This window comes from Aquarana catesbeiana, linkage group LG08 (genome assembly GCF_042186555.1).
Source record: "Aquarana catesbeiana isolate 2022-GZ linkage group LG08, ASM4218655v1, whole genome shotgun sequence".
In the NCBI taxonomy this organism is placed as follows: domain Eukaryota; kingdom Metazoa; phylum Chordata; class Amphibia; order Anura; family Ranidae; genus Aquarana; species Aquarana catesbeiana.
This window is the reverse complement of record NC_133331.1, coordinates 277,452,842-277,468,120: the sequence shown is the minus strand read 5'-3', so window position 1 is coordinate 277,468,120 and position 15,279 is coordinate 277,452,842. Positions and strand designations below refer to the sequence as shown.

Here is a 15,279-nt window from a genome sequence, read left to right as displayed (position 1 = left end):
TTGCATTCTTCTGCACGAAAGCTGCGAATGGGACGCTCTTGGACTTTCTAGCATGACAATGACGCTAAGCACAAGTCCATATTGACTCTCCAATATTTTTAGCAGAAAGAGGTGAAGGTTCTGCAATTGCTATCACAGTCTCCTGACCTTAACCACTTGTCTACTGGACACTTTTACCCCCTTCCTGCCCAGGCCAATTTTTAGCTTTCAGTGCTGTGGCAATGACAATTGCGCAGTCATGAAGCACTGTACCCATATGAATTTGAGCTTTCTTTTGGTGGTATTTAATCATCATTGGGTTTTTTTATTTTTTGTTAAACAAATGAAAAAAGACCAAAAATATGGGAAAAAAGTTGTTTTTCCTAGTTTCTGTTATAAAACTTGCAAACAGGTATTTTTTCTCCTTCACTGATGTGGGTTGATGAGGCACCACTGATGGGTACTGGGAGGCTGCACTGATGAGGCCACTCTTATAGGCACTGAGGGGCACTGATATGCATTAATAGGCAGCACTGATAGGCGGCACTGATGGGCAATGTTGTGGCTGCACTGAAGGGCACTGATATGCATTAATAGGCGGCACTGATGGGCACTGTTGGGGCTGCACTGATCATCAGGACACTGGTGATCAGTGCAGATGTACCCCTTTCACACTAGCTGCTTACCGGCTTTTTCCACTCCTCACACTGTGACATCGCAAGGAAAGGAATACCGATAACCGGCAGGTGTGTTTATATTGTACTCAGCTGTGATTGGACACAGCTGATCATATGATAAAGAGCCACTGTGATTGGCTCTTTACCCCAATCTGTAATCAGCTGTGTCCGAAGGCGGGCAAGATCACAAGAGGACGTTATACGGCGCCCTCCCAGAACTGTCTGACTGCCCTATAGCCGTCATCGAGCCACTCTGGGGAGATCACAAACATGCAGTTCATGCAAGACACCCAAAGACTTTGCATGACATGGAGGCTGACAAATGGGCAGCTATACCACCTACAAGAATTTGGGGCCTCATTGACAACTATTACAAAAGACGTTACGCTGTCATTGATGCTAAAGGGAGCAATACACAGTATTAAGAGTGAAGGGTATGCAAGCTTTTGAACAGGGGGCATTTCATTAGTTTACTTGTTGCCATGCTGTGCGATTGTGACATTCTGTTATGACCTACAGTTGAATATGAATACCCATAAGAAATAAAATAAATATGTTTTGCCTGCTCACTCATGTTTTCTTTACAAATGGTACATACTGTATTTTACCAATTCTCCAAGGGGATGCAAACTTTTGAGCACAACTGTATGTGAAGACAGTTTGCACAGTGGTTTTTCAATCGCAATTTTTTTGGAAAAAATACACTGTAAATGAATTTCAGTGCACATAAACACAACATAAGAACCATTTTTTGGTAAAATATAAAAGATGATGCTATGCCAAGTTAATAAATACCACAAAGAAATTTAACCCCAACAAGGACTTTATAGACAGATAGGGGGAGGGTATGAGTAAGAAGAAGAAGCGTAATAATAGTAATTAAAAAAGTATGACAAAGTTTATTGATTACAAATCAATAAAAAATGTTCCCAAAGGTGAGGACATAAATATATAAAAATCACAACATGATTCGACATATATGCACAAGCACCCTGATCATGAAGTAAGCTGGAGCACCAAACCGGCCTACATGGAGAAAAAGGCCACCAGGGTTGCAAAGGTGTTCACAGCTGAACCCAAACAACGTGTTCGGAAGTGTTATGCAATTTTCCTTCCTCAGGAGAGAGAATACGGGTGCAATATGTCTACAAAAGTAATCATGGATATAAATAACAGATGTATGATAGTAGTATGTTTAAACAGCATATTCAGACCGGCTTAGCATGACAGAGGTAGATGCATCCGAGGAGACCAACTCCGTGCAAGTAAGATACAAGTGTATCTCCTCTCATGCAAAAGGAGGGTAGGCAACTTGTGGAAAGATGTCCATTCGCCTAGTCTGGAGCTGATGGAGAATTTAAATTTCTTTGTAGTCGCTATTTGGGATGCTGACAGATTCAGTGGGCTCTTAGTGATCTATCAAGTAAATAGATACCTCACATGTTCATTCTTTAAAATTGCATACGCCTGTGGAATGGCGCCAAACTGTGGTACCTAAAAATCTTCATAGGTGATGCGTTAAAAGCCTTTACATGTTACCAGTTTAGATTTACACAGGGCGTCTGGTGCTAGAAATGTTACTTCAATAGCAATACTTTACGTTCGGTGCAAACACCGTTTACGTATGTGTGCGGGACCTATGTATGCATTCGTCTTTGCACGCAAGCACGGGGGGGGGGGTTGGGACGCCTTTAAAGGGTAACTCCACTTTCCTGGGAAAAATAATAGCAAATAAAGAAAAAATAACATAGCATATACAATTGTGACACATATTGTTATTGAATATTTTAACCACTTAAGGACCGGGCCTATTTTTCAAACTTGTTTACAAGTTAAAATCATTTTTTTTGCTAGAAAATTACTTAGAACCCCCAAACATTATATAATTTTTTTCTAACACCCTAGAGAATAAAATGGCAGCCGTTACAATACTTTTTGTCACACCGTATTTGCGCAGTGGTCTTACAAGTGTACTTTTTTTTTTGGAAAAAGCCACACTAGCGATAAACCGTTCTCATGTTCTGTGTGCGGGAAATGTTTCATGCAGAAATCAGATCTTATGAGACACGAACAACTTCACACAGGGGAAAAGCCATTCTCCTGCGCTGAATGTGGCAGACGTTTTACACAGAGAGTCCATCTCATCTCCCATCAAAGGACCCACACGGAGGAGAAGCCCTATTCTTGTTCTGAGTGTGGGAAATGTTTCACTCAGTGATAACATCTCACCAGAGAACTCGCACAGGAGAGAAGCCATATTCATGTCCTATATGCTGGAAACGATTTGGTTATAAATCCAATCTTGCTAATCATGAAAGGACCCATACAGGAAAGAAACCACATTCATGTTCTAAGTGCGGGAAATGTCTTTCTCAGAAAGGAGCCCTAATCACAGATCAAAAGACCCATGCGTCATCGTAGATGGTAACAAGGAAAGGGTGCAATGCTAAGCAAACCATGATTATGGGATAGACCAGTTCTTTGTCTGATCAGTCAGCAGTCATCCTGTTAGCTTTCAGTTTTATTGAAAAAAAAAAAAAAAAAAAAGGGAAGGATGAAAGAGTTGGATTGTTAGGGGTTAAAAAGTAAAGGGGGGTCAGTAGTGGTCACTATGAGGATCTAGAACAAACAACGAGAGGTAGCAACACCTAAAACTCCCAGGTAGCTAAAAATTGGGCCAAAATTTATGGCAAGGAGATCTTGTTGTTTGAGTATCCATGAAGCCAGGAGCTGACTTATCCCACAAGACTCCAGTTATAACTAAAGTATCATTTTGGGATGGGTTGACCAATTCAGAGTACTCAGCTACACTGCTTCGACCTCCAGTGCAATCAGCATCTGTGACTTGCATGCCTTAGGACCTGTCTTTTTACTTTTGCTTTAAACAGGTTTTGAATTCCCATAGTCTAGAAAAATGCAAAACCCACTTATACCAGATCATTTTTAAGTTAGAAGGAGCTCAACTGAAGGTCAAAAGCACCTCTCAGTAAATTCTGAATCTCAGAAGCATCTGAAACTCATTCCATCGACACAAGCCCAAATGGTGATGTTGTTCTTTGCCCATGCTGTGTTCCAGCTGTATGTTTATGGGCATGATGGTGACTCTCTTGGCTTGTATGGCACAGAAGTTGGTGTCTTCAAAGAGTCCTATGAGATGAGCCTCCTGCAGCACCATTACAGTGGACCTAGGTACTAGATCGCCCTGCTCAAAGCCAGGGAAACAACTCCCCTAGCTAAAGAGGGTGCAGGCTGCCGAATGAACCCAAAGTGATACATATGCCAGGTTAGAGAAGCGCTGCACTCCAGACCAGCCAGCATGGTATAAACATGAAAACAACCTCATCCTATGAGTCTGTGCCAAAAGCCATGCTAATGGGTTTCACCCTGCCCACCAGAGCTTAATCGTAGTGTGTGGCTTCTGATAGAGACTTATGGGCTGATACCATTTTAATGTTTATAACACGCTGGCTGGTTGGGAGTGTGGCACTTCTCTAACCCTGCACCATGACAGTGAAGCTATGGAAGAGAAGGTCGGTTTTGAAGTCCTTGGCGATCTTCCTTAAACGTTACTGGAAGGGCACCTTTCTAATGAGCAGCTTGGTGGATTTCTCAGAGAGCCACAGTGCCGGGCCTCTAGTGATGAGACTATTTGACTCCACCGGAGGCCGGAACACCCTTTTGGCCAGTGCCAGTGCCTGTCCTGTAGTGGTGAGGCTTCTTGACTCCATCAGTGGCCGGGAAACTCTTTTAGGCAGCTTTCCTGAGAGGTCTGTTTAGTTTAAGCCATAGCTGATGACTGCTCTTCAAATGAGATGGAAGCCTGTTGATACAGGCCCTTAGAGTGTTGAAAGAATCATCAAAGCTGGCTGTAGGTCCCAGTAGTGGGGTGCACCAGGTCTTGTCAGCAAAACACTGGAAGAACTTGCAACTCCTCAATGGTGGCTAAACTATACTGTTGGAAAAGTTCTAAAGAAAACTCTATTTTGTGTTGTATGACTGAGCAATTACCGGTTAACCTCCTGGCGCCGGCTGCCCCCAAATATGCAACCACTTGGGCCTTGGCGCCGAGCAGCCACATATTTGTGTGCAATATTGCACTTACCGGCGGCTAACGAAAAGCTCCCGATTACTACTTGCGATCAGGAGCTTTCCTAATGTGACAGCCCTTAATGGCGGTCACATGATCATAGACCCCACCCTCTCGGCATCCTAAACCCCTTAAAGGGCCGGGAGGTGCTGGCTCCAAGGGGTTAAAGCAGCGCAAAGCAGAATAGCAAAAAATGCCCCGGTAATGAAGGGGGTAAAACCTTCCGGAGGTTAGGTGGTTAATACTTTTGTTTTTGGCCTTGTATGCATAGGACATAGTAGGTATCCGGATGTTTTAGTACAAGGGGCAGATGGCAAGTGGTTAGTCACTTGACCTCCGGAAGAGTTACCCCCCCTTCGTAACCAGGCCATTTTTTGTAATTTGGTGCTGCGTGACTTTAAATGACAATTGTGCGGTCGTGCGACGCTGTACCCAAATAAAATTTATATCCTTTTTTCCCACAAATAGAGCTTTCTTTTGGTGGTAATTGATCGCCTCTGCGTTATTTTATATTTTGCGCTGTAAACACATTGTGAAAAAAAAAAACAATTTTTTTTACTGTAAAAAAAAAAAAAAAAAAAAAAATTTAATTTCTTCATAAATTTAGGTCAATATGAATTCTGCTACATGCGATGGTAAAAATACCATGCTAATTAGTACTCTATAAAGCGGCAGCTCTAGCGTGAGATACACACAGAATAGAAAAATATGGAGCTGCGCTAAGAATGAATAAATTCAAACATATAAATTGTATGAAACATAAAAAATATTAATGAATAAACATGAATTATGAGTCCATATATGGTATTCAGTCCAAAACAAAATAGTGAATGTGAATGGGCCTCTTTAAATCTCAGTGACACTGGGATATGAATCCCATACACCACGACAATAATGTGCACCTCCACCACATAGATTGTGTGCTTACCAGATGGCAAGCTTTGGAAAATACCCAACCAGGGCCTATATCCAGAGTGTTGATCAGATGTCACAGACACTCACACACAACCCCATTCAACTGAATTCGGCCAGGCAAAGATCACAGTATTCTCATGTGTACCAGGAATGGACTCTGTAATCAGTAGGCATAATTACCAGAGCAGCCAAAGTGACCCAAAAAGAAAAAAAAAGCTTGCCATAGTGTAAAACCAAACACCTTTAATTATTAAATGGTAATGCACTTACACAAGGAGTAGAATAAAAAGCATTGGATAAAAAGCAGGCTGGCTTACATGAACCACCCCATCCTTTGGCCCCAGGACGACGTCAGCATGTGACGAAACGCGTCGGAAGAAGTGACGTTCTGCCGTTACCGCGTTCCTATGATCCCGGAAGGACCACAGGAACAGAATCCATGCAGGAACATAGGATCCATACCTTCCCTGCTGTCAGAACAATCTGCCTTTTTTTACATAGGCAGATCGCTGTTTTGTCTCTCTGCAGCTTGATCGGCGGGTGCCAGCAGACATCGTGAGCTGCCAGCAGCACGCCTTGGCGTCTGCTACCTGGAAGCGCAGAATCCCGTATACATATGTGATCTTGCACACAGCGGATGCTGCTCTGTAGCAGTAAAACTGCTATAGGGCGGTCAGCAAGCGGTAAAAGCAGATTGTAAAGTATGTGGCTAGCTCTACAAATAAGACATATATTCATTTTAAACATCTTTATTGAAGAGTAGAAACCGTGAAAACAAAAATAGATTCTTAATTGCATAAAACAGGATAACGTTTGAGGGTAAGAACGTATCAACATAACTAAAACGTCAGAACTAATACATGTACAACGCCATATCACTGGCTATATAATCACTCGGCCACAGGCCCACTTCTATGTAACGCCCATCTGGGTCTGGGAAGGCGTTTCGGACAGCCCATACAACACAAGAGGGCACTGGGATTCTCTTCTTCTTCCCCCAAAATCCATGAATCATCCGAGTGTAAGACCGGAAGGCGGCTTTCCGCAGGCACCTGGAAAAAGGGAAAAAAAACAAAATCAATCGATTTGCTGGCTCCAGCAATTAAAGCAAGTCTGTCACAATGTCAGGCTCTCCGAGTCTTGCTATTGGTGAATAAGGCTACCTCTCACATTCAGAGCAGGTGTTGGGTGGGGTCAAGTTCAGCTTTGACAGCAATGAGGGTGCCTTGCTGATGTCCTTGCTGCAAAAACATTGCACCTTACATGTGGCTGAGGTTTAACTTTTGCACTTGTAGATCAAGGTGGTGAAATAACTGCCTGCAATTAAAACTGCTAGATGTGAAATCAGTGTTGGTGACCTCGATGCTGTTTTTATTACCGGCGAGTACGAGATACCTTTGCGGAGCGATCTGAGCCCATACAAAATAAATGGGCTTGAATCGCACTGCAAAGAATCGCATGTAATTGGAACAGGAGTATGGTGCAATTCCTGTCCGAATCGCATGCGGTTTCCCACACCGCTCCTGTGTGAACCCAGGCTGGAGTCACTATCGCAAGCCTATGTTCACACAGGAGCGGTGCAGGAAACTGCATGCAAATCCGTCAGGAATCGTACCATATTCCTGTTCCAATTGCATGCGATTCTTTGCAGTGTGATTTGAGCTCATTCAATTTCGATTAGCTGAAATCGCACCGCAAAAGTATCGGTTTCGATACAAGCACTCATGAAAATATCTGGTATCGGTGCAACCCTAGAAATCAGCATATGCCGAACTGCCACTTTAGGCTAATACTATCATTTTCTGCTGTAAAGACGGCCATTAGATAAGTAAACGTCAGTTCTTCAAATGTGTGCATAATCTCTAGTACAAATGGAAAAAGGCTTACAAAAAAAAAATCCACATTTTTTTCTTGGAGGGCCACAGGAAGTTAGATACAGTGGGGTTATACTGCCATCTACAGGAGGCTTTGACACTTGCAAACAGAAACATTTTAACCACTTCAGCTTAGAAAGGTTTTAACCACTTCTTGACCAGGCCATTTTTTGCGATACGGCACTGCGTCGCCTCAACTGACAATTGCGCGGTCGTGCGACGCTGTACACAAATAAAATGTATGTCCTTTTTTTCCCACAAACAGAGCTTTATTTTGGTGGTATTTGATCGCCTCTGCAGTTTTTATTTTTTGCGCTATAAACAAAAAAAGAGCGACAATTTTGGAAAAAAAAAAAAAATTATTTTACTTTCTGCTATACAACATTTTTGATAAAAATTTTTGAAAAACATCAATCGAATATCTTCATGAATTTAGACCAATGTGTATTCTGCTACATATTTTTGGTAAAAAAAAAAAAAAAAAAAAAAAAAAATCCCAAAAAGTCAAAAAGTGTAAATTTATTGGTTTGCACAAAAGTTATTGCGTCTACAAACTATGGGATAGATTTAGGGACTTTAATTTTTTAAAAATGTTTTTACTGGTAATGGCGGTGATTAGCGTTTTTTAGCAGGACTGCGACATTGCGGCGGACAAATCTGACACCTACTGGGGACCAGTGACACCAATACAGTGATCAGAGATAAAATAAAGTGCACTGACACTATATAAATGACACTGGTAGGGAAGGGGTTAACATCAGGGACAATCAACTGTGTTTCCTATGAATGTTTTCTTACTGTGTGGGGGACGGACGCGCTCGAGGAGGAGAGACATCTGTGTTCTGGATTAGCAGGAATCACAGATGTCTCTCTTCCTGTCTGACCGAAGGAGGATCTGCCTTGTTTACATAGGCAGACCGTCCTGTCTCTCCAGCGAGTCAACGCGGGTGGCTGGCAGCCATCAAGGCGCTGTACCCACTGATTGGCTCCCACTGAGACCAATCACAGCTGGGGAGCACGGCTCCGGCGGAGCTCGCCCCAGAGCCGCGCAGGAGAATCATGAACAGGTACGTGATTTTGCGCTCAAGTGCCACAGTAAATGTACGTGGGGCGGTCTTTAAGTGGTTGACCAATTACACTTTGGGACAATTCTGACATTCTTCTCCAACATGTATAAAAAAACATTTATTTATTTTTTGCTAGAAAACTAATTAAAACCCCCAAACATTTTTTTTTTTTTTAAGCAGAGACCCTAGAGAATACAATGGTGAGTGTAGCATATTTGTATGTCACAAAATATTTGCGCAGCAGTTTTTGAAACTCGAATTTTTGGGGAAAATTACACTTTAATGCACAAAACACAAATAGAATACCCAATATAAAAGATGTTACATTGGGTAATCAGATACTAAACATGTCGCGCTTTAAAATTGTGCACGCCCATGGAACAGCGCCAAATTAGGGCACATGAAAAAATGTCTATAGAGGATGTTTTAAAAGCCTTTACAAGTTATCAGTTTAGAGTTACATGGGAAGTCTGGCCCTAGAATGATTGCGGCGATACCTCGCAAGTGTGGGGCGATAGCCGTTTACATATGCGCATGGGATCGACATGTGCATTTGCATTTATATATGGATACATAGATAATCAGGTTGAAAAAAAAAAAAAAAAAGACACAAGTCCATCCAGTTCAACCAAAAGAGAGAACCCCCCCCCCCACTCACACAGCCGGAGTGCGCGGACCTGGAAAGAAGACGAGCGAAGATGGATGCGGCCTCCAGCGGGGACAATGAGGGTTTTGTTTGCAGGTAAGTTTCACATAATGTGCTAGTATGTGATGCATACTAGCACATTATGCCTTTACATTGCAGGTCAGAAAAAAAGGGAAGCACTTTACTTCTTTAAAATAAAAATTTACACTGTATTAGACATGTGCACTGCCGAAAAATTTGTTAGTTTCTGTTTCATTTGTTTTTTTTTTTTTTTTTTTATGACATTCGTTATGATCAAAATTAGTTATTTCAAATAAATTCACAACCTTGGAAAAATTTGAATTCGTTATGTACCATTTGTTTAGATGCGGTATTCGAAAATTAGGAAATTAAAAAATTTGCAATAATAACTAACACTAACTATTAAATTATAGGTATTGGAATTTCCTTTCAAATTTGGCTGTCAGTGAACATAACGAATCTATCCAAAGTTACGAGTTATCCAAAATAACGAATGCCACATCTAAATGAATGGAATGTAACGAATTAACAATAATAAAAAAATAACAATAATAATATATTTTTTTTTTTCGTTATTACTATTTATTATGAATTCGTTACGTTCCATTTGTTTAGATGCGGCATTCGTTATTTCGGATAATTCGTAACTTCTGATAAATTCGTTACGTTCACTAAAAGCCAATTATGACAGGAAATTCCAATACCTATAATTTAATAGCTAGTAAAAGTTATTATTATTAGTTAGTTATTATTTCGGATTTTCAAATTTTCAGGTTTTGGGATTTTCATTCTTATTTTTGAATTTTCTCATTTTTGTTTCTCGAAAATATTTGTTAAACGGGTTTTTGTTAATTTGAATATTTCCCAATTAACGAATTTGTCGAATTTAATCAAAAAACTCATTCGGAACGAAACTGATTACACATGACTACACTCTATCTAATTTTTTTTTTTTTTTTTATCACAGTTGCAATCACAAGGAATGAACATCATCCATTGTGATAGCATGGGTCCTCTTTATGGAGACATCTGGGGTCTATTAGACCCCAGATCCTCCCCTTTGCCCCCCAAAGCATCAAAACAAATGGAGATCAGTTTGATCAGCTGCTTTCACAAGCCAGAAATAAACCGAAAATTGGAAGCGATTAAATCCCCGTTGCTTCCAGTTTCTGTCATCACACAGCGTGAGGAACAATATCAGTTCCTCTCACTGTGTCCCAGGAACCTGGATGCCGCCGGTCGCATTTTTACTGGGCTCTACCATCTGATCAGACTGTGGCTGCAGAGGGAGGGGGTCACCCCCTTCCACCACCTGTAAAAGTAGTCCAGCAGCTCTATAGCCACTAGGATTACTTTTACAGTGAAGGGATATCTTACTGACCATCAGCCTTCCCATCCAAGGATGTACAGGTATGTCCTATGCATGGGAAGTGGTTAAATCGGTCAAAGCCTCATTGTAAGTCAGCCTCATTTTTTTTTTTGATAATGTCCTAAAAGGATGACCGACCTTAACCACTTAAGGTCTGCCCTAAAGCAGTTTTACTGCTACAGGGCGGCACCTCTGCGCTGGATCACGTGCCACTGGCGGCTCGCTCCCGCTGTGAATACATACAGCAGGAGCCGATCGGCGGGTACCAAGGACTTGATGTGCTCCGGCACCCGCCGATCATCAGGCAGAGAGACAGAATGGTGGTCTAACTATGTAAATAAGGCAGATTGCTGTTCTGACAGGATGGAAGGGATGGATTCTGTGTCTCTGCAAAGCATGTACATGGATCCAAGTCTTCCCCTAAGAAAAGCACCTCCCACACAGTACAGAAACACTGGCTAAGCACACAGTTAACCTTTTGATTGCCCCTGATGTAACCCCCCTTCCCAGCCAGTGTCATTAGTAGAGTGACAGTGCATATATTTAGCACTGATCACTGTATTAGTGTCACTGGTCCCCCAAAAAAGTCAGGTGTCCAATTTGTTTGTCGCAATATCGCATTCTCCCTATAAGTACTACACTAGTAAAAAAATAAATTAATAAAAATATCCCATAGTTTGTAGACGCTATAGCTTTTCTGCAAACCAATTTAGGCTTACTTATTTTGTTTACCAAAAATATGTAGCAGAATACATATTGGCCTAAATTTATGAAGGCATTAGATTTTTTTTTTTTTTTATTGGATATGTTTTACAGCGGAAATGAAAAAATATTGTTTTTTTTTTCCAAATTGTAGGGTTCTTTTTGTTTATAGCGCAAAAAATAAAAAAAAGAGGTGATCAAATACCCCCAAAAGAAAGCTCTATTAGTGGGAAAAAAGATATAATTGTATTTGGGTACAGCGTCGCACGACCGCGCAATTGTCAGTTAAAGTAGCGCAGTGCCGTATCGTAAAAAATGGCCTGATCAGGAAGGGGGGTAAATCTTCCAGAGGTCAAGTGCTTAATAAAGAAATCTACTAGACAGGTAAAGGGTGCTTACCTTTAACCACTTGCCTACGGGGCAGTTTTTTCATCTTTTGCACACATTACTACATGCTAAATGTTGCTATAAATTACTGTAAACTCCCCAAAGAATAATAGGATTTTTATAACAGCTTACTTGTAAAATCCTTTTCTTGGAGAACATCAGGGGACACAGAGCACCATAGTAATTACTATGTGGGTTATAGTCCACCTTCAGGTGGTGGACACACTGGCACACCCTAAACAGGAAGTTGCCTCCCTATATAACCCCTCCCATACCGGGAACACCTCAGTTTTTTTAGCAAACAATATACATATACCCCAAAAGAAGAGGGGCGGGACCTCTGTGTCCCGTGATGTACTCCAAGAAAAGGATTTTACAGGTAAGCTGTTATAAAAATCCTATTTTCTTTATCGTACATCACGGGACACAGAGCACCATAGTAATTACTTTGTGGGACGTCCCATAGCAATGCTATTTGAGGGGAGGGAGACACAACCCATAGGGCGCCAACAGACTTGAGGACCTATACTGCTGCCTGCAGCACACTGCGCCCAAAGGCGATATCCTCATGCCCTTTTTTACATCCACTTGATAAATCTGGTGAATATATGGACTGCAGACCAAGTTGCAGCCTTGCAGATCTGAGCCATGGAGGCTTGTGATGCACTGCCCCAGAAGCACTAACCGCTCTAGTAAAGTGCACTTTGACATGAAAAGGTGAAATCTTACCTTTTAATTATTAGGCCTGAATTATAAATTGCCGAATCCACTTAGCTATAGTAGATTTCGACGCTGCCTGTCCCTCCCTAGGACCCCCTGGCAGCATAATAAAACATCAGTCTTTCAGACCTGAGCAGTCATCTTTAAATAGACCTTGACCTCTCTCGCTACATCAAGACAATGTAGTGAGTTCTCTACCCTAGACCCTGGTTTTGGAAAAAAAAAACGACGTTAGGACAATATCTTGGTTTAGGTGGAAACCTAAAACCACCTTAATAATTAAATATGGCTTCTTTACAGGAAAGAGTGGCCGACTCCGACACCCTTTTGCAGAGAGTATAGCAACTCAAAACACTATTTCCCTTGTCAGAAGGACCAAGGGAGTATGCTGTAACAGTTCAAAGGGCTGTTTTGCAATACCGACAAAAAGCTAAGTTCAAGTCCCAAGGGTTCAAGGGTGGTCTAACTGGCGGAATAAGCCGCCTTAATCCTTGTATAAAAACCCTGGACCAAAGAATGCGAAGCAAGCGGTCTTTGGCTCTTAATAGTACTCAAGGCCAGCTTCATTTGTACTTGTAGAAAAAAACAAGAATTCTACCTATGTTATATTTCCGAGGGTGCCAACCCTTGGATTCACACCAGGAAACATAAGCCCTCCAGAGTCTATAATATCTAATATATATATATATATACACACACACATTATATATATATATATAGATATATCTATATATATATAGATATATCTATATATCTATATATCTATATATATAGATATATCTATATATATAGATATATCTATATATAGATATAGAAGCTGGCTTCATTAATGAAGGGGTAGAAATCACTGACCAGGAGAGACTACGTCTCTTCAGAATGTGGGCTTCAATAGTCAAACTTAGAGTTTGCAAGAAGTTTGGCTATTGAACAGTTTGTAAGGAAGGATGGAATATCGGGCCCTGTGAGAGTAGGTCTGGCCGTAGTGGAAGGGACCATGGATCCTCCACTGCCATCTTTACGATTTCTGCATACCAGGACCTTCTGGGCCCTGCTGGGGATACAATAATTACCAGCTTTCTTTCCAGCTTGATCCTGCAAAGAAGCCATGGCAGCAACTGAATAGGGAATAAACCTAACTCAGTGAAAACTGACCCTCATGGGGTCACCACGCATCTGTCTCGCATGCGAGTGGATCCCTTGTCCTTGACATAAAGTTGACCAACTACATGCTGAACCTGGACGCCAAAAGATCTATGTCCGGGAGCCCCCATCTTTGGCATATAGCCAGAAAGATTTCGGGGTGAAGGGACCACTCCCCCGGGAACAACTGCTGGCAACTCACGTAGTCCGCCTGCCAATTCTCTATTCCTGGAATGAAGACTGCCGATAGGCAAGGAACATCCTTTTCCGCTCAAGTTAGAATATGGTCCACCACTCTCTGAGCTGCGTGACAATTAGTGCCCCATTGGCGATTGATATAGGCCACAGCTGTGGCATTGTCGGATTGGATCCTAACAGGACAATCCCGTAACCTGAATGTTCAGGGCTTCAGAGTCAGACGCACTGCCCCAATCTCTAGGATGTTGATGGGCAAGGCTTTTTTGGTTCCACTTCCAGGTAACTGGTATGAAGGATTTTTTCCTTCTGCAGATTCCCGGATACCGAGCACCAACTGAGGCTCTGGAACACCTTTGGGGACAGTCGCATTGGCAAGTCTAAAGCTTGAATCGTTTTGTTCCAAGCAGACAGGATACTGTTTTGCAACAGTCTCGAATGGAACTGGGCACAGGGAACTGCTTCGAATGATGCCACCATCTTTCCTAACAACCTCATGCAAAGGCGAATGGAGGGATCTCCTTTCGACCTGACCATCCGCATCAGCTCTCTTATGGAATTGATCTTTGCCTGAGGCAAGAACACCTTTTTCTGGGCTGTGTCTATGATCAGACCCAAGTACTCCAGCCTTTTTAAAGGTAACTGGTTGTAATGCGTATCACTGACTGATCTTTTAGCAATAGATCGTCTAGGTGCGGCAAGACTGTCATGCCCTGTGCCCTTAACCTGGCTAGAGCTGGGGCCAGGACTTTTGTAAACACCCAGGGTGCTGTAGCTAGCCTAAAGGGCAAGGCTACAAACTGGAAATGCTGCTGTTCTACCTCAAACCGCAGAAACCTTTGGTGAGCGGGAAATATAGGAACATGCAGATGTGCATCCCTGATGTCGATAGATGCCAGAAGTTCTCCTCCTTGTAGGATAGAAACCACTGACCTGATCGACTCCATGCAAAAGGAGCGGATCTTCAGGAACCGATTTAGATTTTTCAGATCTAGAATGGGTCTGACTGCGCCATTCGGTTTTGGCAACGTAAAGAGGTTTGAATACAACCCCAAACCTTGCTCTTCTGTGGGAATTTGTATGACCACCCCCTGAACCATTAATCAGTCTAGTGCCCGAAACAGAGATTTTTCCCTGGATCTTTGGGAACGTTTGACCTCAGAAAACGAGACGGTGGAAAGTCCCAAAATTCCAGTTTGTGCCCTAGAGTTACCATGGAGATGACCCATCTGTCCTGAATTTCCTCGTGCCAGACTTCTGAGAACTGGGAGGGGGGGGGGCGGCGCCCCTTCATACTGAGGCTTTGGAATTCTGTTTTGCAGGATTCCGGCCACAGGACTTCTTTTGTGCCTGGGCCTGATCCTGAGGTCTTCCTCTAGAGTCTGACAGCAGAGGCCGTCACCACTGTTTAGAGGCAGATGCCCCTGGCGCAGGAGAAAGAGTCCACCTAAATGAAGGGCATTTATTCTTTCTTTTGACTGGCAAAAGAGTACTTTTCCC

General features: G+C 42.2%; 1 protein-coding gene across 4 annotated transcripts in view; it reads right to left on the bottom strand.

Moving 5' to 3' along the window:
- Positions 1 to 5,881: 5,881 nt before the first annotated feature.
- Positions 5,882 to 15,279, bottom strand: part of LOC141106530 (uncharacterized) — a 60,293-nt gene continuing 50,895 nt past the window's right edge. For all 4 annotated transcript variants that reach the window (XM_073597373.1, XM_073597374.1, XM_073597376.1 and 1 more), the window contains one exon: positions 5,882 to 6,710. In XM_073597373.1, coding sequence (XP_073453474.1) covers positions 6,512 to 6,710 — 199 coding nt within the window. In that variant the 3' untranslated portion in view covers positions 5,882 to 6,511. The remainder of the gene's footprint in view (positions 6,711 to 15,279) is intronic.